The sequence below is a fragment of the Aotus nancymaae genome, unplaced genomic scaffold, assembly GCF_030222135.1.
Source record: "Aotus nancymaae isolate 86718 unplaced genomic scaffold, 86718_ANA_hifiasm-v0.15.2.pri h1tg000022l_1, whole genome shotgun sequence".
NCBI lineage: Eukaryota > Metazoa > Chordata > Mammalia > Primates > Aotidae > Aotus > Aotus nancymaae.
The window spans coordinates 46,773,754-46,799,616 of NW_026988435.1; the positions used below are offsets into that span (position 1 = coordinate 46,773,754).

General features: G+C 64.5%; 1 protein-coding gene across 1 annotated transcript in view; it reads left to right on the forward strand.

Annotated features, from left to right (window-relative positions):
- The first annotated feature begins 1,063 nt into the window (after positions 1 to 1,063).
- PFKL (phosphofructokinase, liver type) overlaps positions 1,064 to 25,863 on the forward strand; it is a 30,103-nt gene continuing 5,303 nt past the window's right edge. The window contains exons 1-15 of the mRNA XM_021669402.2: positions 1,064 to 1,148; positions 7,192 to 7,265; positions 11,562 to 11,639; positions 12,842 to 13,031; positions 13,697 to 13,862; positions 14,369 to 14,413; positions 14,643 to 14,751; positions 16,884 to 16,979; positions 17,074 to 17,166; positions 20,049 to 20,174; positions 20,919 to 20,983; positions 22,086 to 22,149; positions 23,855 to 24,001; positions 24,264 to 24,334; positions 25,047 to 25,134. Of these exons, the coding sequence (XP_021525077.1) occupies positions 1,064 to 1,148; positions 7,192 to 7,265; positions 11,562 to 11,639; positions 12,842 to 13,031; positions 13,697 to 13,862; positions 14,369 to 14,413; positions 14,643 to 14,751; positions 16,884 to 16,979; positions 17,074 to 17,166; positions 20,049 to 20,174; positions 20,919 to 20,983; positions 22,086 to 22,149; positions 23,855 to 24,001; positions 24,264 to 24,334; positions 25,047 to 25,134 (1,497 nt within the window). The remainder of the gene's footprint in view (positions 1,149 to 7,191; positions 7,266 to 11,561; positions 11,640 to 12,841; positions 13,032 to 13,696; positions 13,863 to 14,368; positions 14,414 to 14,642; positions 14,752 to 16,883; positions 16,980 to 17,073; positions 17,167 to 20,048; positions 20,175 to 20,918; positions 20,984 to 22,085; positions 22,150 to 23,854; positions 24,002 to 24,263; positions 24,335 to 25,046; positions 25,135 to 25,863) is intronic.

Consider the following 25,863-nt stretch of genomic DNA (forward strand, 5'->3'; position numbering starts at 1 on the left):
CACGGGTGTCTTCTTAGCGCTTTTTAGCCCACACACGTGCTTACGCAGTCTTTTGGGGTGTTTCCTAACATTTCACAATTAAATAAGGAGCAGTGGGTATTGGCAGCCACCATTTCCCGAAAATAGCATATGTAGAGAAAAACGCACAAACCCTAGTGATCAGCCCGCTGAGCTTTCACAAAGCAGCCAGCTCTCATCCCAACACCCCAGGTGTGCCCGCGGGCCCCGTCCCGACACCCCAGGTGTGCCCGCGGGCCCCGTCCCGACACCCCAGGTGAGCCCGCGGGCCCCGTCCCGACACCCCAGGTGAGCCCGAGGGCCTCGTCCCGACACCCCAGGTGTGCCTGCGGGCAGGGCCGACTGCGTGGCCCACGGGGGAGGCGGCTCTCCCGACCACCTGCTCTGCACCCCCAGGGCCCAGGGCCCGAGACTTTCCCAGGGGCCCCGCAAATGTGAGGAGGAAGGCAGGGAGGGAGGAATGCGGCTCGGCCTCCGCTGAGGCCTGAAGGCAGCCCGAGGGCCCCCGGGTGGCAGGAGGGCGGTGGCTGTGGCCAACGGCGAAGAACCTCCGGAGAAGCGAAGCTGGGCCAGACGCGCCACCGGGCGGCGAAGGGACGCCTCGGGCCAGCCCCGCCCCGGTCCCCGGCGCGCCTCGAGGCCGCGGGGTGGGGGCTGCCCAGGACTCGCTGCTCGGGGCCCGCGTTCCATGGCCCAGCTTTAGGAACGCAGAGCGGAAAGGCGCCCCGGCAGGCCCAGACCCAGGATCCCCGCGCGCTCCGTCCAGGGAGGTCCTGCGAGGAAGCGCCGCGGCGAGGCCGGGCGTGCGCGGGGCGGGCAGGAGGCGGGGCGGGGGCGGAGCCAGACGTGCGCGGGCCGGGCCGGGGCGGGGCGGGGACGGCGGGGCGGGGCGGGGGGCGGGGGCCGGGGCGGGGCGGGGCGGGGGCCGGGGGCCGGGGCGGGGCGGGGGGCGGGGGCCGGGGCGGGGCGGGGCGGGGCGGGGCGGGGACGGCGACGCGACGCCGGCGGCGGGAGCGGGAGCTGAGTCCCGGTCTCGGCCGCCGCCATGGCCGCGGTGGACCTGGAGAAGCTGCGGGCGTCGGGCGCGGGAAAGGCCATCGGCGTCCTGACCAGCGGCGGCGACGCGCAAGGTGGGCGGGGGTCCCGGCGCGTCGCGGTGCAGCGGGTGGGAGGCGCCCGGCCCCGGCCCCTCCGGAGCGCCCGCCGAGCCCTGGGACCCGGGTCTCCCTCCCGCCCCGGCCTCCTTCCCCTCCCGGCCTCCCTCCTTCCCCGGCCTCCCGCTCCGGCCTCCCGCCCCGGGTCCAGTCCCCGGCTCCGGCTCGCGCGCTCTCAGGCCTACGTGCGGCCGGCCACGTTCTCGACCTCCGCCTGGGTCTTGGCGCCGCCCGCGCCCTGCCCCGGGGGGTGTGTCCGACTCCGGGCCGCGGGGCAGGACCTCCGAGGACTCTTAGAGGCCACGCTGGGCAGTGGGCGTCCGTCCCGCCGCCCCAGAACCCGGCCCTTCCTGGTCCTGAAGCGACCTGAGGACCCGGTGCTTCCCGAGGGCCGGCGCCAGGCTGCGGGCTTCCGGGACCTCCCCCGGCTGCGCGGGGCGGGCTCACCCCGGGACCGCGCCTCCTCCTCCGGCCCTCGCGGCGCCTTCCATGCGAGTCTAGCTGGCGAAGAAGGCGGGTGGGGAGATGACCTGCCTGGGCCTTGAGCGCAGCGTCGCTGTCCTCCTTTTTGTAGGGGTCCTGGGGAGGCCCCAGGTGGTGGGGACTGGGACTTGGCAGGCCTGGGTGGGGGTCCGGCCTGGGGGGTGATATGTTCTCGCAGTCTCCTTCCTGAAGGCCTGGTCCTGCCTACTGCCGGCCTCCAGTGTCTCTGGCCCGACATGTCCAGTGTCGCACCTGTAGCTCAGGACGCCACCTACCCTAACCCTCAGAAGGAGAGGGGAGAGGACTTACGAGCCCAGAAGGGAGGTCCTGCGCTGGGGAGGGGCCCAGCCAGCAACCCCAGTCTGTGTAGCGGGGCTTGGTGTGTCTTCTTTAGGGTTCAGAATATGGTTGAGAAAATGCAGACATACCCCCACCCAGCTTCAGGCTCCTGACCCTCCTTTCCCTATCTGGAAGCCAGGAAGAGGGAGGAGGAAGCAGGCCTTGACGGGGACCAAGCCAGGGAGGCGGAGTGGCCCGCAGCTGTCTGAACTGCAGCCTTCGGAGGGGGCTCCTTCAGACCTGGCTGAGCTGGGCCTGTGGTGGCGGCTGCCCGCCCTTCTCAGGAGCTGCTGCTTGTTGCCGGCCACAGGCAGTGTCCTGGAGCGTGGCCTGGTGGGCGTGGGCCCAGGTGGGAGAGGAGGCCCATGGCCTTGGAGGGTGAACTCAGGAAGCCCCATCCCATGAGAAAGGCCCAGGTCAGGAGGGCAGATACCGAAGCAGGGCTGACCCCCCTGCCCACCAGGGAGGTGCTTTCTCGGTGAGGCTGGTGAAGCCCCAAAGCCCACCCTGTGAATCCCAGAAACACAGAGGGTCCTCAACCTGCTTCCTTGTCTACAAAGCGGGGCAGGGGGGTGCCAGAAGCAAAGGGTTGGGAAGGTTCAGAGCCCAGCCCACCCACCTCCCCTCCCCGCCGCCCCGTGCACAGACTAAACAGAAGGGGGGCCCACCAGAGGTTGCTGAAAGGCCAGCTTGGCAGGTGGGTCTTGGGCCAGTTGGGAGGGGCACCCAGGGTGACAGACAGTGGGTTCTGGATGCTGGTGGAGGGTCTGGAGATGAGAGGCCCCTCCTGGCCCCCTGGGCCGGCCACCGGCTGGGTGGGCCTTCCGTCTCTGCCTGAGCTGGGGGTTCCCACTGGCCAGCCTGGCCCCACTGCCTGACATGGGGTGGGCAGCGCTTCCTGGCTACAGCTGGGAGGGTGTCCACAGTGCACCTGCTGGCCGATCATGCCATCCCAGCTGGGCCCGTTCCTTCCTCTATAAATGTCCTCCCTTACCAAGCCCCGAGGCAGCTGCAGTGTCTCTGTGTGGGGCCTCCCACGCGTGGACAGGGAACAGGTGGTTTTCTGCTAGGGAGGGGGACTCCACACACTTCCCTAGTTCAGAGCTGGGGCTGATGTGGGGAGGACCATCGGGGGCCAGTAGGATACGGGAGCTGGCCTTCTGGGTGAGGACTATCAGGGGCCAGCAGGATGGGCCAGCTGGCATTCTGGGCAGAACCAGAGCCCTTCTGTCTCATGAGTTCTGAAAGGCAGTCTGCGGGGCTCTCCCCAACCCCACTGCTGCTGCAGTGCAGCTCCCCGTGGTGGATGCTGTTTTCCTTCTCGAGCCTCCACTGCCTTCCAAGAAAGGCTGACCCTGGGCGAGGGAAACCCATGGCCTAGTGTGCCCTTCTCTGTGCCCTCTGTGTCAGCCAGGCAGCAGGAGAGTGGGGACTGGGAGGCGCTTTCTGCCCCGATGGGGCAGCCTGTGTTTGTTAGATGTTTGGGAACAGCCAGCCTCACCCCTCTGCTGGTGTTGCCCAGTCCTGGGACTTCTCGGGCCTCGGTTTCCCCTTCTGTGAAAAGGGGTGTTGGGAACAAGACAGGCCACCTCGCAAGTTCCTTCCATCCAGCCCAGAAGTCCTGTCCTGTGTGGCTCTGGGTCATGCCCTTCCTGTTGGCCAGGGGTCCGTGCTGTCGAGCAGGGGGAGGCATTGTTCAAGGATGTCTGTTGCACCACAGCCTGTGCACAGGTAGCTAGAAGACTTAAAACAGGCCGGGCGCAGTGGCTCACGCCTGTAATCCCAGCACTTTGGGAGGCCGGGGCAGGTGGGTCACCTGAGGTCAGGAGTTTGAGACCAGCCTGGCCAACATGATGAAACCCCGTCTCTACTAAAAATAGAAAAATTAGCCAGGTGTAGTGGCATGTGCCTATAATCCCAGTTACTGGGGAGGCTGAGACAGGAGAATCGCTTGAACCCAGGAGGTGGAAGTGGCAGTGAGCTGAGATCGCACCACTGCACTCCAACCTGGGTGACAGAGCGAGATTCTGTCCTAAAAAAAAAAAAGGACTTGAAATAAAAAACAGTCCAGCCTGCCTGTGCCCACCTTCATCTCGTCCTGGCCTGGGCACTTTTAATTCTCTGGGCCGTTTGTCAAGCACCCCTCCCTGGCCCTGCAGAGTATGGTGCCCTGCCTTTCCCTGGCCGGTGCGTTTGGACATCGGTTTCCTGTCACTGCAGGTGAGGACTTAGCTCCTTGGCCTGCCACACCTCCCTGACTTCCGTCCGTGTTCGGAGCCATCAGGCTCATGCTTACATCCTTAGCTGATCATTAAACTTTGTGACTTTTGAGCCTGGAACCATTTCACGATCACTGCTTTCTTGCCCGGGAGCTAATGGTGAGGAAAGGTCACCGCGGGAACCAGTGCCCCAAACTCAGACATCTATTTCGTTCCAGCCTTTTTTCCTTGGCGGGGTGTCCGTCACCAGCTGGTAGGCAGCAGCAGGCTCACCGTCCCGCCTGCCCTCTGACTGTGGGTGCTGGAGACTGCTGCCTGGGGTTTATTTTGAGAAGGGAAAGCTGATTAAAGGGCCATTAAAGAGGCCTGTTGAAGATTACAGCTTCCAATGAGGTTGACAGAAACCGCTCCTTCAGGCCCCCAGTCCTGATCTAAATCCAGTTTCCTATGACAGGCACTTTGTTCTTCTGAGGGCTCAGCGCAAAGCTACTTTTGGCAGCTTCATTGTCTCTGGGCGTCAAAGCATGTTTTATTTTGCAGAGCGCCTGAAGACATTTGGAAGCCAGGGGTACAGTGCCAGTGTCACCCTGACCCTGAGGCCCCTTTGCTGTTCCCAGGCCCCCTGACAAGCCCACCAGGCCGGCTGCTGAGATGGCTGTGACCCTGGGCTGAACCGCCCGGCGGCACCCGGACTCCACCCGGAGCTGGGGAGACAGAGAGGCCTGTGGTTGGATAGCGGCCTGGGCGTGCTGCTCCTGCCCTCCCTCCTTGCCCTGCCAGAGCTGCTGCCTGCCAGAGCTGGGCTTGGACCCATGCTGGGACCAGGTCCGCAGGGAGGGCGAGGGAGCCACGGAAGCTCCGGCAGGCTGCGGCTGAGCTGATCTTCACTGCCCCCACCTCCTGCGAGGGTGGGATCAGGGAGCCTGCAGCCGAAGCACCTCCTTGGACGCCCAGCCTCAGGCAGCAGGACTTGGCTGTTCTGGGTGTTTCTGGTTGTCGGGTGCCTGGAGTGCTCGGCTGTCTGGTGTGTGTGGGATGCTGGCTGGGCTCCCACCCGGTTTCAGCCGCAGCAGCCCCGCTGCCATCTGTGTGTGGATGTGAGGCAGGCACTGTTCCTTTAGAGATGGGGGTGCTTGCTCAAGTGGGGAAGCTGCCAGTGTGGGCCGCTCCAGCTGCCTGCAGGCTCCATGCTCTGCCTGTCCTGATGTCTGTGCCCTTCCTCCCAGGGGCTCAGGATACCCTGGCTCCTGGGTGAGGGGAGGGCTGCCTGCTGAGCCCGAGGATGGGTCTGGGTGAGTCCTGGCTCTGCTGTCACCTGCTGGGCTCTGGAAGGTCCCTCACCGTCCCTCTGGGACTTCGGTGGGTCCCTGTAGTGTGGATGATGGGAGATGCCCAGGCTGCTGTGTGGGAACCCTGCGCAGTGCGCCAGTCCCTGGGCTTCTCCAGGCTTGAGGCCTCACCTCACACCTGCCCCCTCCCGCCAAGCCCCTGCCCAAGCTGGAAAGTGGCTGGAAGGCTTGTGTAACCAGGGTGGAGGGCGAGAGTCCTCTGGGGGGTTCTCCATGTTCAAGGGCGCTGCCGAGGCTCGGGCAGGAGGCCTCAGCAAGTCAGCACCTTCGCCCTCTGCGAGTGCAGGGGCGTGGGAGGGCAGGCGCTTTTGAGGGGCACAAGGCTTGGGCCAGATGACCTGCATCTTAGGGACGGGTGTCATGGTGCGGGTGCCGGGAGGGAGGCAGGAAGAGCAGGGCCAGTCCCAGAAGCAAGCCCAAGCTGAGTGCCATCTGTGACCCAGCCCGGCCCTGCTCAGCGTGGGGATGCCGGCCGCTGGCCTGGGCTTCTTGCTTCCTCTCCGAGGATGGTGGTCTCCGGTGCCCCTTTTGTATGAAATCATGGCTGTCTTTTGAGATGGGGGCTCTTGGGAAGAAGGCGTTGGGTACATCAGCACCAGCATTTCCTGTGTGCCACCTCCCCGTCACTGTCGGCTTTGCAGGGACCCCTGCTGGGACGTGCTGTTTCTTTCACTGTAGTCCCAGGAGCCCAGGATGAGGGGACAGGAAAGAGGAGGTGACCGCAGAGCCTGGTGACACCAGTGTCCTGTCCAGGCTGGGGGGTGAGGGTGCCTGAGGCCCTGGGGCAGGGCAGTGCTGTTCCCTGGGTGGCTGGGGCTGGAGGGGCTCTGTTCTCAGTCTCCCATCTCATTGCGGGGTAGGAGCCTGTGCCCAGTCCAGTGGGCACTTTCCTCAGTGCCCAGGGGTGTTTCCTGGGCACTCCACTCCGATACCGTGTCCTGAATATCTGGGGCAGGGGCTGGTATGGGAAGTGCTGCCCTCTTTTCCACCTGCCCCTTTTTACTGGTCTGTGGTAAAGGCCTGGCTCTGTGGCCTGTGAGGGTGGGGGCTCCGTGGCAGAGGTTGGGGCAGTGGGGCATGGAGTTCTGGACGTGCGCACACGCCTGGTGGGCACGCCCCACGTGGGATGCTCCCAGTTTATCTCTGGGCACCAGGACTCCAGGTGCTTGGAGGCTGACGCCTGGAGCCTGCTGGGTTCACCCGAAGCTCCACCCAGGGGCCCAGGGCTGTCTGCAAGAAGTTTCTTGGCCTGGTGCCATCTGAGCTGGGGAGGATGACCAGGGCTTCCCCACCCACTACCCTCTGAGCTGGGGAGGATGACCAGGGCTTCCCCACCCACTACCCTCTGAGCTGCGGAGGATGACCAGGGCTTTCCCATCCACTACCCTCTGAGATGGGGCGGGTATCCAGGCCTCCCCAACCCCCTGCCCTCTGAGCTGGGGAGGATGACCAGGGCTTCCCCACCCACTACCCTCTGAGATGGGGAGGATGACCAGGGCTTCCCCACCCCCTGCCCTCTGAGATGGGGCGGGTATGCAGGCCTCCCCAACCCCCTGCCCTCTGAGCTGGGGAGGGCGTCCAGGCCCTGCATCTCAGGTTGGACTGACAGGTCTGCCCTGACCTCTGCAGGCATGAACGCCGCCGTCCGGGCCGTGACGCGCATGGGCATTTATGTGGGCGCCAAAGTCTTCCTCATCTATGAGGTAAGGCCAAGGTGGGCTGCGTGTGTGCAGGGAGTGGGGCCTCCTGGGGCGTGGGCCGAGGTGTGTTCTGTGTGGGTCCCCCTGGGAGGCTGGGTGGTCCTGGCTGGGGGGAGCTGATGGGTACATGGTCTTGGGGAGCTTAAGGGGGAGCGTGGGGCCCAGCCAGAGGCATCTGTGGAAAGAAGAGAAGACCTGTCCCCTGGGCTGGAGGCTCAGAGGCTGCAGGGGCTGGGCCTGGGGGCAGGGAAGGAGCCGGGTGGAGACAGAGCCCAGACCCTTCCTGCAGTGATGGCTGGTCAGCGTTCAACCAGAGGCCTCCATCTGGGGGTTGGTCGGACATGATCTGTGCCTGGGGCCAGACTCCACCCACCACACCCCTGCCTGGTGTCCCCCAGCCTGGGCCCTCGTCCCGCCCCAAGGCCTCTGTGAGTGGGGTTAGAGACCTCGCCGCCCCCGCCCTCATCTTCCGCAGCCTCCTGCCTCACCACCCAAACCTGGGGAACAGCAGCCACCAGCCCCTGGCAGCACGTTCAGCGTGTTCCTGTGCGAGCAGCCAGTGCCCCTCTTCCTCAGCCCCAGCTCCCTGTGGGAGATGTGAGGCTCGCCCTCCATCTGGGCGTTTACACACACACACACACACACACACAGACTTGCACACACAGGGCATTCACACACTTGGGCCACACCAGGTTCTCTCAGCCTGTGCTCCTGGTCTTGTGGTTTTCTGGTGGCCTTTTGGTATTTTGTTGCCACTTTTTACATAAAATGTAGCTGTTTACATAAAATGTAGCAACTTCAGCTCTGCCTCTGGTGCTGAACCCCACCTGCTCACTGCTCACCGCCCTGGGTCTCAGCTCCTTCACCTTGGCCCCAGGGAGAGGCCGCCACCCAGCCCTCCCTCTACAGGGCTGTGTGAATGAATGAGTGGGTGAGTGAGCGGTCTGTGCAGGCCCCTCCGCTCCCTGTGGCCAGGCTGGGGTGGTGCTGGGGCCCTGGCAGTATGGGATTAGGAAGCAGGTCTCAGAGCCCCAGGGAGCTGGGTGTCGGGGGAGCCGGGTGTGGGGGGAGCCGGGTGCGGGGGGAGCCGGGTGCGGGGGGAGCCGGGTGTGGGGGAGCTGGGTGTCGGGGAGCTGAGTTTGGGGGCCAAGGCCTCCAGACAGGATGGGCTGTGTCCCTACAAGCCCCTCCCACCACCTGCTCGACCTTCAGTTTCTTCTTCTAAGTGGCGATGGGGAGAAATTAGGGTTTTCCTGAACCCCCATACATTCGTGGTTGGGACAGACTTCTGCAGCAAAAGACAGAAAACAGGTTCACAGCACAGGGTGTGTCCTGGAAAATCGGGGAAGAGGCGCTGGGCCGTGCCTGGAGTCCTGGCTTCTGTAGAGCCCCAGCAGAGACCAGTGCGCTGGAGAAGCCGCGGGGCACAGGAGCGCCGTGTGAGGCTCTGGGAGGTGGGGAGATACGGGAGGGTGAGTTTAGGGAGGAAGGAATGAAGCGGGGTGGGCGCAGGTCCTCGGGGCTGTCTCTGGGTGGGAAGAGTTGTGAGGGCATTTACATCCTGTGCAGGCGGGAGCAGGAGGAGCCTTAGTCTGGGGATGCTCTGTCCGGCTTTTCTCTCGAAGGGAAGCAAAGCTGAGCGCCTCTCTGCACCTGCTGCCTGGTGGGCTTAGCTCAGAAACATCCACATCAAAGAGGCATCTTTGGAGGTGAGACATTCGCTGTAGGAGCCACGGGAAGACCCCCTCCGTCCTGTGAAGGTTCTTGGAACAATCCACTTGCAAAAGACGGATTACTAGGGAGAAGGTGCTGGCACTCACTGTGAACAGGCATGGGGAGGTGGGGCGGAGATGCTGACCGCCCTCCTCCCAGGGGAAAGGGGCATGGGCAGCCTGGATGATTCTAGGATGGTAGTGTTTTTCTTTCCCTTTTTTTCTTTTATTTGAGACAGAGTCTCACTCTATTGCCCAGGCTGGAGAGTGTAGTGGCAAGATCTCAGGTCATTACAACCTCCGCCTCCCGGGTTTAAGCAATTCGCCTGCCTCAGCCTCTTGAGTAGCTGGGATTACAGGCACCCACCACCATGCCCGGCTAAGTTTTGTATTTTTAGTAGAGATGGGGTTTCACCATGTTGGCCGGGCTGGTCTTAACTCCTGGCCTCTGCCTCCCAAAGTGCTGAGATTAGAGGTGTGAGCCACCGCACCTGGCCATCAGTGATTTTTAGGGGATTCATCGGGCTTGGGCAGCATCTGTTGGCCTGGTGACCACCTGCCCAGGTGTGTTGGCAGACGCGAGTCTTTCTTCCTGTGATGACCTCAGCGCATGGAAACGCAGGGAAGGGACTGACTGCCACCGTGCTTCCCCGGCAGCTGTGGGCTTTAGGCAGATGTGGGGGCTTCAGGGAGCGGCTGCGTCCCGAGCTTGGAGGAGGCGGATGGAGGAGGCGGAGGGTCGAGTGGAGAGGCGGGAGGGGGAGGTTGGGGACACCTGCGCTGCGTCCGTTCACATCAGACTCTGCATTTTGAGTCTCATTTGAGCCCCAGCACTGGTTTCCTTCAACAGGGAGATCGATCCCTTCCTCGGGGCTGTCGGGGCAGAAAGAGGGTGGCCTTGCAGGTGAAAACTCTTCTCAATTCTGACACAAAGGAGGGCTTGGGACGGGGCTGCTCTTATCCTCCCAGGCGGAGCCCAGAGCGGGAAGTGTCCTGGGCCTGGAGCCAGGCCTGCAGGGGTGAGAGGAGGGGGCGGGACGAGAGGGGAAGGGAGGGGGAAGGTAAGCTGGGCCTGGGAGGACAGATACAGAGGCAAAGCGAGTGGAGGGGGGCAATCCTAGAGCTTCCAGAAGGCTCCAAGAGTAGGAGGAGGTTGTGTCTGAGACTGATTCCGGCAGCCCGGGCCCCTGGCCTTGTGGGGTCTGTGGGGACTGCTGGGCTGGCCACCCAGTGGGGCAGGAGGCTGGCTGGCGCCTGGGCTGCGTGTTGGGTCCTGAGTTTTGCAGGCAGCTGTGTGTGTGGTGCCTCCTGCTCAGATGGGGCTGTGGGTTTGGAATCATTTTCCGGTTTTCCTTGTGCCTGGCTGGGGACTGTACGACCAGAGGGGGCCAGGCTGGCCTGGCCTGAGCCAGAGGAAGTGGCTCTGTGGTCCCTCAGATCACCCGTGAGATGCGGCAGGGGCACCTGTCCCCCCAGCCCAGCTGGTGAGGGAGTGAGGCTGTCAGGCTGCGAGCCCGCCACGGCCAGAGTGGAGCCACTCTCACGCCCCTCGGCGTGCACTGTCCCTGGACCCGCTGCCTGGTTGAGGCACTTCCCTCCTGGCCCCCAGAGCGCTGACGCCTGGTTGGGGAGGAGGCGGAGGGAGGAACAGAGGCACAGAGTGGAGCTGGCATCGCCCCAGGCTGAGAGTGGCACCTCCAGGGCTTCATCTCGAGGCCGAGAAGCTGCTGCTGTCATGAGGTGCTGGGGGCTGCACGGAGGAGGCCGCCCTTCTCCTCTCCGCACTCTTAGTGAAACAATCATGAGAGCCCCTCCCCTTAAACAATAAGAGACGGCCAGCCGTGCGGCAGGAAACGGGCATGTGGCATGGAGGCTGTGCAGGCACCATCGGGGAAATCCTGGGCAGAACCACATGAGAGGCAGGTCCACAGCCACGGGGTGGTACGCAGAGCCTAGAGCCCTGCCTGGGGTGTGTCCGGCCCTACGGTCCACTGGACCCATGACCCCCTCAGGTGGGGGCGTGGCTGAAACGGGTGCACCCCTACAGGGAGGTGTGTGTTCTCAGCCGCCCGCTCTGGTGCGCACACGGGAGCCTGTGCTGTTCATGCAGTCGCCACACAGCAGGAGCCCGCGCCGTGCACCTCGCCGGTCGCACGTGCAGGGGGACTGCAGGGGGACAGAAGGAGCCAGACACAGAGGTCTCTGAGGCGCCATTTCTGCGACGCTCAGAGCAGGCAGACCTAGGCTGCACTCCCAGGAGCTGGAGGGTGGGCTCCGCCAGGGGCTTTGGGGCCCTGGTCGCCTTTGTGGATCTGGAGGGTGAGGGAGCTCAGCCAGGCCCCTGCACCAAAGCGCTCGGGAGTCACACCCCGGACACACAGACTCGGCGGCCATGCAGAGGGTGTCTGGAGCCCCATGTGGGGTACCTGGTCCCCATTACCCCAGGCCCTGGAAACAGTGGGGCCTCAGTCAGCACCCCCACCCCCGGCCTGCTTTTTGCTGGTGGGGTGACGGTCCTGCTGCTAGACCACCTGCTGCCGGCTGCCAGAGGGCTGCCTGTCTCATGCCTGCCCCACTCTGATTTCAGGGCTACGAGGGCCTCGTGGAGGGAGGTGAGAACATCAAGCAGGCCAACTGGCTGAGCGTCTCCAACATCATCCAGCTGGTGAGGCCGGGGAGCTCGGACGCACGTGTGCACACGGACGCGCAGACGGACAGATACACAGAGACAGATGTGCACACGAAGACACACACATACAGACGTGCACACAGACAGACATGCACACACACGCACACAGATATACAGACAGGCACACACACAAAGATGCACACACAGACGCACACGGACCACGTGTGCACAGAGACAGACACGCACACAAGACAGACACCTGCACACACACAGACATGCACACACACACACACACCCAGTCACACAAACACAGAGACAGACACATGCACAGACACAGACAGACACATGAACACACAGACAGACATGCACACACACCCATAGACATGTGCACATACACAGACGCACAAACCCAGAGACAGACGCACACACACAGACACAGAGACAGACTCACGCATACACACAGACACGCACACATACACACCCCCAGACACAGACACACACACAGACACGCACACAGACGTGTACAGACACAGAGTCACACAGCAATGTGCACACACACACATATACAGAGAGAGACGTACATCCGGGGATAGACACGTGCAGACACATACAGAGATAAACACATAGAGACATAGAGATGCACACACAGGTACACACACAGAACATTACAGACACATGTACTTGGAGTCACACACACACATACCCCATCCCACAGGGGCTCAGGTTCTGGCCAGCCATGTCATCCGCTGCCATGGAGTGGTTGGGTCATAGGGTCATGGGGTTGCCAGGGGCCAGGAGGGCCTGGAGTGTGGCTGTGCTGGGTTCTGGGGATGCCCCAGCAGAGGCTGGTGGTGAGGGCCGTGTGAGCGCACCTGGCACTGCTGAGGCTCATGCCCTGGGGGCCCCAGCCAGTTCCCCGAGTTGGTGCAGGGCCTGCGTATGGAGTGTGCGTGCAGTGTGCGTGCACGTGTGTACTGTGCTCTCCATCTCAACACCTTCCGCTCCGTTACCGTGGGCTTCCAGAGCCCAGGACCAGGTGTCGTCCTCCTCTTTCTATCCAAGGAGTGAGGCACAGGGAGGTGGGGCCCCATCAGGTTTCTGGAGATTCCCGAGCCTCTCCGTCTTCCTCTCAGGCCTGCCCATCCCCTTGCTGCCCAGTCCTGGGGTCCCTCTGCTGACCCACAGGACCTGCCTGCTGCCGGCCGTCCGTCCTGAGGTTTCCGGTCTCTTCCGTGCAGGGTGGCACTGTCATTGGCAGTGCCCGATGTAAGGCCTTTACCACCCGGGAGGGCCGCCGCGCAGCGGCCTACAACCTAGTCCAGCGTGGCATCACCAACCTGTGCGTCATTGGCGGGGACGGCAGCCTCACGGGCGCCAACATCTTCCGCAGCGAGTGGGGCAGCCTGCTGGAGGAGCTGGTGGCGGAAGGTGGGTCTGCGCCCGGGCGCGCTGGAGACCCCGGGGTTGTTTTTCCACTGCTGGCAGGCGTGGGAATGGGCAGGACAGAGGGAGGAGGGAGCCCTGGGTGCCCTGAGGCAGATGAGGGGCTGTGTGGCCGCTGGCCGGGGAGGTGTGGTGCATGCCAGCCCGAGCTCGGACGTCTCCCAGAGAGGAGGTCAGTGCGTAAGCCTGAGGGAGGGACCCGGGCAGTGCCTGACCTGGTGGAGGCCAGTGTGGCTCACCCTGCGTGGTGCAGACAAGTCTCTGTGATTGATCCAGTGAGATTCTGGACAGGCATGGTCAGAGTTCACAGAACAGAGTTAAAGTTCTGGTAATGGGGACACAGAGTCCTGAGGCCACCGCTTGGAAAGTGGCCTCTTGGAGCCTTGTCTGTTCCATGTCCCTGGTGTGGGGGACCCTGAGGTGAGGCCGTGGCTACTCTGCAGGTCCCCCCACAGGTCCCCGTCTGCGCTCGGCACCAGCGGGTCCAGCCACGCTGCTGCAGGGTTCGGGTGGGAGGAGACTGAGCCTGGGACTCCGGGCCCTGCCGGGCTGCATGCCTGGGATGGGGAAGGGCGGCAGGAGAGGGGTCTCTGGCCCTGCAGTGGGGCCCCTGGAGCCTCAGCCAGACCCTCCCTCTGCTCCTGGCCCAGGTAAGATCTCCGAGTCCACTGCCCAGACCTACTCGCACCTGAACATCGCCGGCCTGGTGGGCTCCATCGACAACGACTTCTGCGGCACTGACATGACCATCGGCACCGACTCGGCCCTGCACCGCATCATGGAGGTCATCGACGCCATCACCACCACCGCCCAGAGGTGAGCGAGGCTGGCGCCAGCGGGCCGGCTCGGGGTCCCGTCCTCCCCGCTCGGTGGTGAGGCGGCCTCAGGGTGATGGCCATCGGAAGGGCAGTGGACTCTGGTGGCCCCAGCATCCGGGCCATCCGCCCTCAGCCCCCAGCTGGGGGGATGCACGGTGGGATCCACGCCCACTCTGCCAGGCTGCCAGGGGCCTTTGTGCAGCCCCCTCTGCGGGGCAGCTGCTTGCCCTGGAGTGTGATGGCCCCAGAGGAAGTCCTGGGCTGGGCTGGCCCGGGCTGGGCTTGGCGAATGACCCTCAGCCTTGGAGCAGATCAGTCGAAACCAGCCCAGCAGCTGGAAGGAGCCCAAGGTGTCTTAGCTCAGAGCCTGAGCAGCCCTGTTGTGAGAAGGAGCTGTCTCCTGCCTGCTTCTGCATCTACTGAGTCCCTTGGGCACCCCACAGGGGATGGGGCTGGCAGGGCCACGTGGCTGGCACTGATGCCTGTTCCTGTCTCTCTCCGCAGCCACCAGAGGACCTTCGTGCTGGAGGTGATGGGCCGGCACTGTGGGTGAGGAGGGGCTTCCTGGCCCAATGGGGTGGGCTGGGTGCTGCTGGGGACCGCAGTGATGGGTGTGGCATTTTCTAGGGTTCAGTTAACACCACGGGTGTGAGAGAGCTGTGGGGGGGCCAGGAGAGATTGGGAAGCTGTGGCCCAGAGTCGGGCCTGCGGGCGAGGGGGACGCTCCCCCCAGCGACTCCCTGCAGGGTCCTGAGCCGGCAGGGGTCCACCCCTCCAGGTACCTGGCACTGGTGTCTGCGCTGGCCTCGGGGGCCGACTGGCTGTTTATCCCTGAGTCCCCGCCTGAGGATGGCTGGGAGAACTTCATGTGTGAGAGGCTGGGTGAGGTGGGTGCCATCGTCAACGGGGGGCGCGGGTGTCCTGGGGCACTGGGTGGCGCCCTGGGGTTTGGGGACCAGCTTTGGCCAACTGGTCCCTCACTCATTGGTTCAACAGCAGCTGCAGGTGCCCCTCAGAGTGGGACATGTGGTCCGGGGCTACAGGCTTGACCTCTTCGAGGCTTGTGGTCCTGCCCCCAGTGGGCAGGAGGCGGAGAGGGTCACTCAGGCCACCGTCCCAGGCTCAGTGTGGGGAGCGTGGTGAGGCTGCTTCCTGTGGGGGGACTGCTGGGCCTGGGCCGGTGGGAGGTGGCTGGTTGTGAGGATGAGTGGCCCCAGTGAGGTCCAGATGGCGGGGGCCCTGGGGTGGCGGGGCCAGGAGCTGGGCAGGTGGGGAGCAGGGACTTCCCCTGAGGGCGGTCAGGGCTTGGGGGTGGGTTCTAAGCTGGGGATATGTGTCCGAAAGTGCCTGTAGCCACTGAATGGACAGGAGGTCCTGGAGGCAGGAGAGGGTGGGGAGGCTGCTGGGAGGCCGAGACCTGCTCTGGGAAAGGTGGGGGATGCTTGGCGGGGAGGGGTGTGCCTGGAGTGGGGTTGCCTGGAGTGCTGCCCTCTGGTTCCCTTGAGGTGGGGTTGACACTCTGCCCTGTGGACCCTGAGACCCCTCAAATAGGGGCCCCTCAGCCAGGCAGGCTGGCCCCTCTGTGGGCTGGGGTCAATGGTGGAGCAGAGGCGTGGGCCACACAGGCCATCCTGGCCCACGCCCCGCCACGCAGGGCAAGCCTGGGGCCCCATGGCTCTGTCCTCTGTGCTCTGAGGCTGAGGCAGGACCACCGGCACCAGTCCTGGGGCAGAGGGTGGGTCTGGGCTGACAGGGTGTGCCCGTCCCCATGTGAAGGTGGCAGCGTCACTCCATCTGTGTGGATCCTAGTTCTGTCTCTGCCTGGCGGAGGGCAGTGAGTGAGGCCAGGGGTCATGACCTGGCTTCTGGAACCTTCCTCAGTGGAGCTCAGAGGCTGGGTGGAGTTGGAGCCGTGCAGGGGAGGCCGCCCGAGGGCAGGTCCTGTGAGGGGCCTCGTCTCCTAGGGTGGGACCTTCCTCTTGGGGTGTCCCCCGCCCCCCTGGCTGCAGTGGGACCTTGGCCTTGGCTTATGTCTGTGACTCAGGTTGGGTCCTCCTGGAAGTGGCCTGGATGAGAGGTTGGCCCCCCTCGATCCTTCCCGCTCTGTGAGCGGCTCAGGCCCTGGCCGAGAGCCTCAGTTTCCCCCGTAACGTGGGTTTCCGCCTTGCCCACTGCCCAGGATGTACTGGGACAGGGAGGGTGGCACAGCTCTCCTGCTGCACCTGCAGCCTAGCTTCTGGGTGTCTGACCTCACCTGCACTGGCGCCACCTCCAGGCAGCCCTCCACTCCCACCACACCCAGGCTATGCCTGAGCTGCTCCAACCCTGTCCTTGTAGGAGGCTCTGTCGCCCGTGGTGGGGCAAACATGGGGCTCGTGGCTCAGAGTGAGTCCCACAAACGTTTGTTGGGTCATTGAAGAAGTGGACGACTGGAAAGCCCTTTAGTTCCCGGAGAGCTGGGCCACGGCTGGGGTGTGAGGTGCTGAGGCAGGGGCCTGCCACGTGTACCAGCGTGCACCCATGGTGGCTTCAGGACAGGGTGTCCAGGGAGACCTGGCTGGAGGCAGCGATGTGAGGCTCCTGGTTGTAAGGATGAGCAGATGGAGGTTCACGGAGCTCCAAGTAGCGCAGGCTAGCCTGGGCAGGCCCTCTGCCCTCTGCCCCACGGAGCTGCAGCCCCGAGTATCTTCCCACCTGGAAGCCTTCGCCAGACACAGGGGCCCCGCCCCAGCTGTGTGTGTGCTGGGCCCAATCCCAAGGCCCCTTCCTCCCTGCCACCCTTCCCCGAATTTCGGGCAGAGCTCTCTGGTCACCACCTGTAGGAGGGCGGGGTGCTAGCGGCCGCAGCCTCATCTCTGCCCCGGCTCTCCAGCCATGCCTTCCTCCTGCTGGGTGGGCGTTGTGGCCTGGCCCAGTGGGTTGGGGATGGTGGCCCCAGGGGGGCTCTCGGGGCCTGGGGGCTCTGTCCAGGTCAGGTTTCCCCACCTGGCGGCTGAGCCCCGTCCTGCCTTTGACCCAGACTCGGAGCCGAGGGTCCCGCCTCAACATCATCATCATCGCCGAGGGTGCCATCGACCGCAACGGGAAGCCCATCTCCTCCAGCTACGTGAAGGACGTGCGTGTGGGCCTGGGGGCGGCCACGGGGCAGACCCCCTGCATGTCTAGGCCGGGTGGGGTGGGCTCAGGCCGCTCCTTCCCCTCTCCTGCAGCTAGTGGTTCAGAGGCTGGGCTTTGACACCCGAGTGACCGTGCTGGGCCATGTGCAGCGGGGAGGGACGCCCTCCGCCTTCGACCGAGTCCTGGTAAGTGGCCATCACCCTGCCCAGCTGGACGCGTGCGTGAGGGGGGTGTGTGCGTGTGGGTGTGGGCAGCGTGCCTGTGAGTGTGGCATGTGCACTGTGTGTCCATGTGGTTGTTGGTGTGTGCCCGTGTCTGTGTCCGTGTGGGTGTGCGTGGGGGTTGTGTGGTCCTCGTGGGTATGTGTGTCAGTGTGGATGACTGTCCATGTCTGTGTGGGGGGTATGTGTGTGGGGTGTGTGGTTCTTGTGGGTGTGTCTGTGTGTCTGTGTGTGTCATGGGTGGGTGTCAGTGTGTGTGGGTATGCGTGGGTGTGTCTGTGGTCCTCGTGGGTGTGTCAGTGTGGGTGTGTATCCACGTCTGTGTATGTGTGGGTATGCGTAAGGGGTATGTGGTCCTCGTGGGTGTCCGTCAGTGTGGGTGTGTGTCAGTGTGGATGTCTGTCAGTGTGTGTATTGTGTCAGTGGGTGTGTGTGTCAGTGGGTGTGTGTCTGTCACTGTTGGTGTGTATGTGTGTCTGGGTGTGTGGGTATGTGCATTAGTGTGTGTATCTGTGTGTATCGTTGTGGGTGTGTGTCCGTGTGTGTGTCTTGGTGTGTGTCAGTGTGTGTGTCTGTGTTGGTGTGTATGTGTGTCAGTGGGTGTCTGTGGGTATGTGTATTAGGTGTATTAGTATGTGTGTCTGTGTGGGTGTGTCTGTGTGTCGTGGGCTTGTGTCTGTGTGCGTGTGTGTCAGTGTGTGTGTGTCAGTGTGTGTGTGTGTCAGTGTGTGTGTCTGTTGGTGTGTATGTGTGTCAGTGGGGGTGTGTGGGTATGTGCATTAGTGTGTCTGTGTGGGTGTGTCTGTGTGTCGTTGTGGGCTTGTGTCCATGTGCGTGTGTGTCAGTGTGTGTCAGTGTGGGTGTATGGGGCGTTTCTCCCCAAGCTGTTTCTCCTCCTGGGGGACAGCGAGACCTGCTTTTCAATTCCCTGCAGGTGTAGGGAACTCAGACCTGGGGACCACCCCTGCTGGCCCATGCCTCCTGGCGGTTCTCCTCCCCACCCCCTGCCAGGTCCACATGGCAGCAGGCAGGGCCGCAGACCCTCCCGGCAGCTGGGGGCAGGCCCTGGGAGAGGGGGCTGGGTGGTCAGAGGGCGGTGCCTGTGGTGCCCGCAGCGTGGTGGTCTAGGAGGCTGGCACTGGGAGGGAGCGTGCAGGGTCTGGCCTGACCTCGCCGCCCTCAGCCGTGATCACCGCTGGGTCTCACTTTGTCCTCTGGGAAATGGGAATCAAGTTGGAGCCAAATGGAAAGGGTCTGGGACCAGGAAGGCCCCATGGAAGGCAAAATGCCAGACTGTGAGGGTGGTCACCCTCTCGGGCGGGGCCAGACTGCCAGGCAGGTGGGACTTGCGCTGAGGCAGACCAGGTGACTGCGCCCGGCCCTGTGACTCCTGTGCCGAGCCTTCCCAGGGAACCCAGAGTGCTGGACGGGGTTCACTCTACAGAGGGGACGCTTCTTCAGAGAGGGGCTCCGCTGACCTGGCCAGGCAGCCGCTGCCCCTCTGTGAGGCCTCAGGCTCGCTCAGAAGAGCCTCTCAAGGGGCCTGGGACATCAGGGCAGGCCAGCCACTGCTGCGGTGCCTGGGTGGCGGAAATGCCGCCGCCGTGACCGGGCGGGCCGCGTGCTCCCTGCCTGCAGGCTGCTGGGTTTTCCGGCCAGTGTCGGATGCTTGACGCTGGGTCTGAAACAAAGGACAGCTGATCGCCCTCGGCCGCGGCTGTCACCCAGAGCACCAGTGTTTTGGGCTCCCTGAGCCTGTATTCCCACTGGGTGCCATGAAGGGGGCTGGTGACCTAGCACACGCAGTGGTAACTGGGACTTTTCCAAGGAGCCTCAGCCAGCATGAGGGGTGTCTCTGAGGCTGCCCCTGAAACAGTGTCCTGGAGAGAGTGCCCGGAGCAAGGAGCTGCCTGCGCGTCACTTGCGAGACGAAGAAACCCGCATAGACCACAGAGAGCTGCCTGGGGCCCCACAGGTCCAGCGGCCGGGCTGCTACAGGGCCAGAGCCGCCTGGGGCCCCGCGGGTCCAGCTGCCGGGCTGCTACAGGGCCAGAGCTGCCTGGGGCCCCGTGGGTCCAGTGGCCAGAGCTGCTGCAGGGCCAGAGCTGCCTGGGGCCCTGCGGGTCCAGTGGCCAGAGCTGCTACAGGGCCAGAGCCGCCTGGGGCCCCGCGGGTCCAGCTGCCGGGCTGCTACAGGGCCAGAGCCGCCTGGGGCCCTGCGGGTCCAGTGGCCAGAGCTGCTACAGGGCTAGAGCCGCCTGGGGCCCCGTGGGTCCAGCGGCCGGGCCGCTACAGGGCCGCACTGGCGGTCATGGGACAGCCACGGAGACCGCGGGCCTCGCTGTCTTGCCCACTGTGGGCTGTTCCCTGGGTGGGGCGGGGCCTGCCTTTGCTGTGTGTTCCCAGGGGCAGCTCCTGGATGTGTCCACTGCCCAGCCCCTTGGCTGGTGCCAACACACACCAGCAAAGTCCCGACATGAGGACACGAGAGCCTGCATGCAAGGAACCGTCGCAGCAGAAGGGCCCTGGGGACCCGGCTCCACCCTCGCCCTGTGTGCCCAGCGATGGCACTGAGTGCTGGCGGGTGGTGGCATTGCATGGCACCCTGCAGCCCGAGGTGCAGCCCGGGCCTCCCAGCAGGGCTGTGGGGACTCTGAGACAAACAGTGTCCTGCATGCTGCTGTGAATGCAGGTCAGACGCCTTTCCATCTCCGGTGCCACCTGTTCTGGAAGCTTCCGTCATCTTGGGGGGCTTTGGAAGCTGGGTTTGTGCATCTGCAGAGGACGGGCATGTGGTTTGGGGTAGAGGGACCAAGTGGGTGTGCCAGCCTGAACCCTCCCCACAGAGCAGCAAGATGGGCATGGAGGCAGTGATGGCGCTGCTGGAGGCCACGCCTGACACGCCGGCCTGTGTGGTCAGCCTCTCGGGGAACCAGTCGGTGCGGCTGCCCCTCATGGAGTGCGTGCAGATGGTAAGCCCTGGGCCGTCCCCTCACGACCACCTGGACCCACTCCCAGTCCCCACTCCTGGGCCCCAGCACAGGGAGCACCGGAGGACAGGGCCTCATGGCTGGCCCAGGGAATCCCAGGCCTCCAGGAGGGGAGGGGTGTGAGCACATCTCCCTGGGATGGTCCCCAAGAGGTGCATCAGAGCTGCAGGGAGCCCGGTATGCGGGAGAAGGCACAGGGGCCGTGGTCACTGAGCTTCTGTGGGCAGTGCTGGGAGTAGGGTTAGGATGGGATGGAGGAGGAGGGGCCGGTGGTCAGAGCTGAGCCCTGGAAGGAGCTCGGGCAGGTGGTGGGGACGCTGGTGTGGCTGGAGCAGGGACCCTGGGAGGGGAGGTGTGGGGACGGGAGGTGTGGGGAGGGCAGAGGCCAGGAGGCTGGGTGTGGGGGCGGGCCCAGCTCTGGCTCAGTGGGTTCGGAGGCCTGCAACTGGGGCAGCTGGGGCAGGGTGGCCCTGCCTGGAGCTGGGGCCGCTGGAAGGAGGGGAGGGCAGCTGGGGCAGGGTGGGGCCTCTTGGCCTTGGCTAGTCCCCCAAGACGTGACCTTGGTAGTGACCCCTGCTCCCAGGGAGAGGCTGCTAGGCCAGGGCCAGCCCCAGGGCTAAGAGATGCCGGCCAGGTCTGCCCTCGTCTGGCCCACTGGATGGGGCAGGGGCCATGGGTGTGCGGGCAGCACCCTCTACACCCTGTGTTCTGTTTCTCTTCCTTAAGACCAAGGAAGTGCAGAAAGCCATGGACGACAAGAGGTTTGATGAGGCCATCCAGCTCCGCGGCAGGTGAGCACCCTCCGCAGACCCTGCATCCTCCACGCTGGGCCCTGGTGCCAGCTGTCATGTGCCCTGGTGGCGCTGTGCATGCCTGGCCTGGGTTGTCTTTCCGGGCACAGCGTCTGAAGATTGAGGGAGGAACGGGCCTGCAGGTGGTACAGGAGGTGGGCAGGGAGGCGTGGTGCTGCGGGAGACCCTGGGTGGCGGCTTGGACAGGGCCCAGTGCACACAGATTGGGCGTGGCGAGGGGCTGAGAAGCTGTGGACGCAAGCCCAGGACCTGGGGTGGCCCCGTGGGGCTTGGAAGGCTGGCAGGTGGCGGGTGTGGGTGCTGCCCTCCTGCAGGTCTGCTGGCACCCGGGGCAGGCTGGATTTGACATCTGGTTTCCCATCCGTGCCTCCGCCTGCTACCAAGATGGCCTGCCCTTCCTGGAGCTGCACGGCTGACGCGGCCTCGTGTTGTATGGGGGTCTTGACCTTCTGTGGAAGGAGCCCTACTGGGCATGCGCGCTTGCCGCAGCCTCACGGCTGAGCTTCCGGAGCCGTGTACCTGTGACCAGCCTCCTGGGCTCTGTCACAGCTGCACTGTGGCTGTGGCTGTGGCTGTGGCTGTGGCTGTGGCTGTGGCTGTGGCTGTAGCTGTGCTGTGGCTGTGGCTGCGCTGTGGCTGTGGCTGTGGCTGTGGCTGTAGCTGTGCTGTGGCTGTGGCTGCGGCTGCTCTGTGGCTGTGGCTGTAGCTGTGGCTATGGCTGTGGCTGTGGCTGTAGCTGTGGCTGTGGCTGTGGCTGTGGCTGTAGCTGTGCTGTGGCTGTGGCTGTGGCTGTGGCTGTGGCTGTGGCTGTAGCTGTGGCTGCGGCTGCTCTGTGGCTGTGGCTGTAGCTGTGGCTGTGGCTGTGCTGTGGCTGTGGCTGTAGCTGTGGCTGTGGCTGTAGCTGTGGCTGTGGCTGCGCTGTGGCTGTGGCTGTGCTGTGGCTGTGGCTGTGGCTGTGGCTGTGGCTGTGCTGTGGCTGTAGCTGCGCTGTGGCTGTGGCTGTAGCTATGGCTGTGGCTGCGCTGTGGCTGTGGCTGTAGGGCTGCAGGGCTGTGCAGGTCATGACCTGAATCCTTTCCAGGAGCTTCGAGAACAACTGGAACATTTACAAGCTCCTCGCCCACCAGAAGCTCTCCAAGGAGAAGGTGAGGCAGGGAGTGGCCTGGTGGGGACACTGGTGTGGCTGGAGCAGGGACCGGGCTGGAGAGGGAGGAACGGGCTCTTATTCTGCAGCCTTTTCTCGCCGGCCCCTGAAGCTGGGCCTGCCTCCACCGCCTTCCTTCCTGCTGGGGTCCGAGCTGTGAGCCGGGAGGGTGGGCTCAGCCTCTGCCTGGGCTCAGGCACCACTGTGGCTGGCTAATCCCAGGCGCTGGGACCCTGGCTACAGGGCTGGCAGTTGCTTCTCAACGGTTGATGGAAATAAAGTCAGGCCCACAGGGTTAGCTCGGCAGAGGAGGGAGCCATTGTGGAGAAAATGTCTCCAATGGCGAGTCGCGGTGGCTCAAGGCTGTAATCCCAGCACTTTGGGAGGCCGAGGTGGGTGGATCACCTGAGGTCAGGAGTTTTCGAGACCATCCTGGACAACATGGTGAAACCCTGTCTCTACTAAAAATAAAAAATTAGCTGGGCGTGGTGGCAGGTGCCTGTAGTCCCAGCTACTCAGGAGGCTGAGGCAGGAGAATCACCTGAACCCAGGAGGCAGAGGGTGCAGTGAGCCGAGATCCTGCTTCTGCACTCCAGCCTGGGTGACAAGAGTGAAACTCCATCGGAAAATAAAATGTCCCCAAACAGCTGAAAGCCTCAGGAAATGGGATCCCTCCAACACAAGGATGAAGTGGCTTGTTTCTGAAGTCCTGGGATCCACGAGGTCCTGTAGAGAGTCAGGGCCAGTGAGGTCTTGAGCCACGGCCAGAGCAGCAGGCTGGGGCAGGCAGCGTGGCCCAGCCTGGGACTGGTCCTTCCATCCGTGGCCATCTGTGGGTGTCCCTGCTGCTCCAGCCTCCTGCCAATCCCGGAGCTGGTCAGTGTGCTGCACCCTCCGTGTGGGGCAGCGTGGTCCATGAAGCACCCGGAACCTGGCTGGGACGTGACCGGCTCTGGGGACAGCAGGGCTGGTGGTGGGTGTGGCTGCTGCCGAGTGGGCTGTGCTGCACGTGACGGGTGCATGCCAGGTTCAGAGCCTTGGCACAGGGTGGCGGGGAGGAGGTGGCAGCCGTCACTGGATTCACATGGACACGGTGGGTTAAATTAACTGTAGTCCTGACAGGTCTGTCTTCACGTCTTTGTGCCTTCCCTTCCTTTAACGTGGCTGCTAGAAAACAGGATAGTCAGGGCCCCCTTCCTTCCCTGTGGCTGTGCCCGCGCCTGCCGCCGGCCCCTTGCGTGAGCATAGACCCTGGCTCAGACCTGTGCTCCTGCCCCAAGCCTGGCTTCACTACCGTGCCTGCCCCGCCGGCCCCTCCGCCCCTCCGCCCCCCTGCCCCCACCGCCCCCCACGCGCCCCCGGCCCCTCCGCCCCCCTGCCCCCCTGCCCCCGCCGTCCCCCCGGCCCCCCCCAGCCCCTCCGATCCCCTGCCCCCTGCCCCCTCCACCCCCGGCCCCCCCGCCTCCCACGCGCCCCCGGCCCCCCCGGCCCCTCCGCCGCCTGCGTGCTGGGATTGCGCTGTCTCAGTCTTCACGAGATTCTGGAGTGAGGACAGATGCTGTATTCCCAGGGCAGTTGGTGTGCTGGGTGGCGTCCAGGCTGGCGGCAGGGCCTGGCCCCTTTTCCCAGAACCTGCTGGCCTCTTGTGCAGGTTTTGGGTCCCCTCCCCAGCCGTGCCTGATGCTCGTCTCCCCTTCTCTCTGAAGTCCAACTTCTCCCTGGCCATCCTGAACGTGGGGGCCCCAGCGGCCGGCATGAATGCGGCTGTGCGCTCGGCGGTGCGGACCGGCATCTCCCAGGGCCACACGGTCTACGTCGTGCACGACGGCTTCGAAGGCCTGGCCAAGGGTCAGGTGGGTCTGGCCAGGGCAGACAAGGAGGACTTGGGCCTCCTGCGTGCAGACTGGGGGCGTCTCCGGTGGAGGACGGCTGCCTGGAGGAGAAGGCTGAGGCCTGGGTCCGCGTGTCGGTGCCCACCCAAGCCTGGATACACAGCTCTCCCTGTGGCGAGACGCCCAACGCTGGCTGGCCCCTGCCCCCGGGCACAGGCCCACCCCTGGGGGGAATCGGCGAGAGGCATGGACTGGCCCCTGAAGCTGCATCTCCTCCTGACAGGTGCAAGAAGTGAGCTGGCACGACGTGGCTGGCTGGTTGGGGCGTGGTGGCTCCATGCTGGGGACCAAGAGGTAAGCCACCTGCTGCGGGTACCTGGGAGCAGGAGGGCCAGGGTGCGGTCTCTGGGCCCCGCAGTGGGGGCAGCAAGGGAACCCAGCCAGGGTCCCTGGGCTCGGCCCCTCTTCTGGCTGGTGGCCTGCCCAGAGCAGGCTTCACACCCTCCTGCCTGGGACGTCTTGGCCCGAGCTCAGCTGTGCAGGGCAGGCTGCTGTGGTGGCCCCACGCCCGCGGCAGGCTCTCGGTGTCAGGGAAGCTGGACAGCGTCTGTCCCTACCCGGCTGGGCCAGGCAGCCTGCACTGTCACCACTCTGGCTGTGGCCTTTGTCCCAGGGCCCGAGACCCTTCTGTGAAGTGGGCATGAGGAGGGCACAGGCGCCCTGTGTGACTGTAGTGGAAGCCGCCCTATTCCAAGCCTGAGTGGCTGCAAGGGCCAGAGGGAGCATCCCCTCCTGCCGCTGAGTGTTGGGAGAGAAAGCCTCAGGCAGGAAGGAGTGCCCATGGGGAGTCTGAGGGCGGTTGGGGGTTCAGTCGGTTGCTTGGCTGGTGCCTGGTGACTGCTGAGTGATGCCCGGGCAGCTCGCGCTGGGCCTGCCTGTCCCTCGGTGTAGAGCCACAGCGCCACCTCCAGGGCGCTGTGGGGACTGCTGCCTGGCTCGGGAACGGCCAAGGCGTGCCTTTTCGTCCTCGGACGCCGTGTTCGTGCTGATGAGTCTGTGACTGCAGGACCTTGCCCAAGGGCCACCTGGAGTCCATCGTGGAGAACATCCGCACCTACGGCATCCACGCCCTGCTGGCCGTCGGTGGGTTTGAGGTGAGAGCTGCCTGCACTGAACAGAATCCTGGGTGACCCAGGTGTCTCCTCCTGCTGAGGGGCCTGTCCTGAAAACCCGCGTGCCGGCCGGGATCGGGGTTTGAGTGTGGTGGTGGGCTTGGGAGGGTTCTCGACTTTCTCCAGAAAGCTCCACAAGGTTCGAATTAACCCCAGTGCTGGGGACGGGCAGGGGAGGAAGGGGACTCGGAAGCGGGAGAAGGACGAGGAAGATGGGAGGCAGAGGCGGCAAGGCTGTGGGTGTCGGATGTGGTGTCCCGGCATCGGGCAAGCTGTCACCAAATAAATAAATGACAGCCCTTCCCCCTTGTCCTCCAAAGCCAACCCCACTTCAGGCTTCATGGAGTGGATCTGGGGCCAGACTGGGTTGGATGGGTCTCCTGACCCCCATTAGAGACCAGTTTCCCTGGTGGGCATCCTGAGATGACACCAGGCTGAGTGCCCGGCCCAGCCCCAGGGGATTGAGCAGGTGGGTCCCGGCACCCAGCACGGGGTGTGTGGCAGGTTAGCAGGGAGGGCTGGGCGGCCGCTGGCACGCTGGCCTCGGTGCTGCCCTTGACCCGCCCCTGCCCCTGCCCCGCGGCTACATGCCTATGAGGGGGTGCTGCCCTTGACCCGCCCCTGCCCCACGGCTGCAGGCCTACGAGGGGGTGCTGCAGCTCCCACCCGGCCTCGGTGCTGCCCTTGACCCGCCCCTGCCCCGCGGCTGCA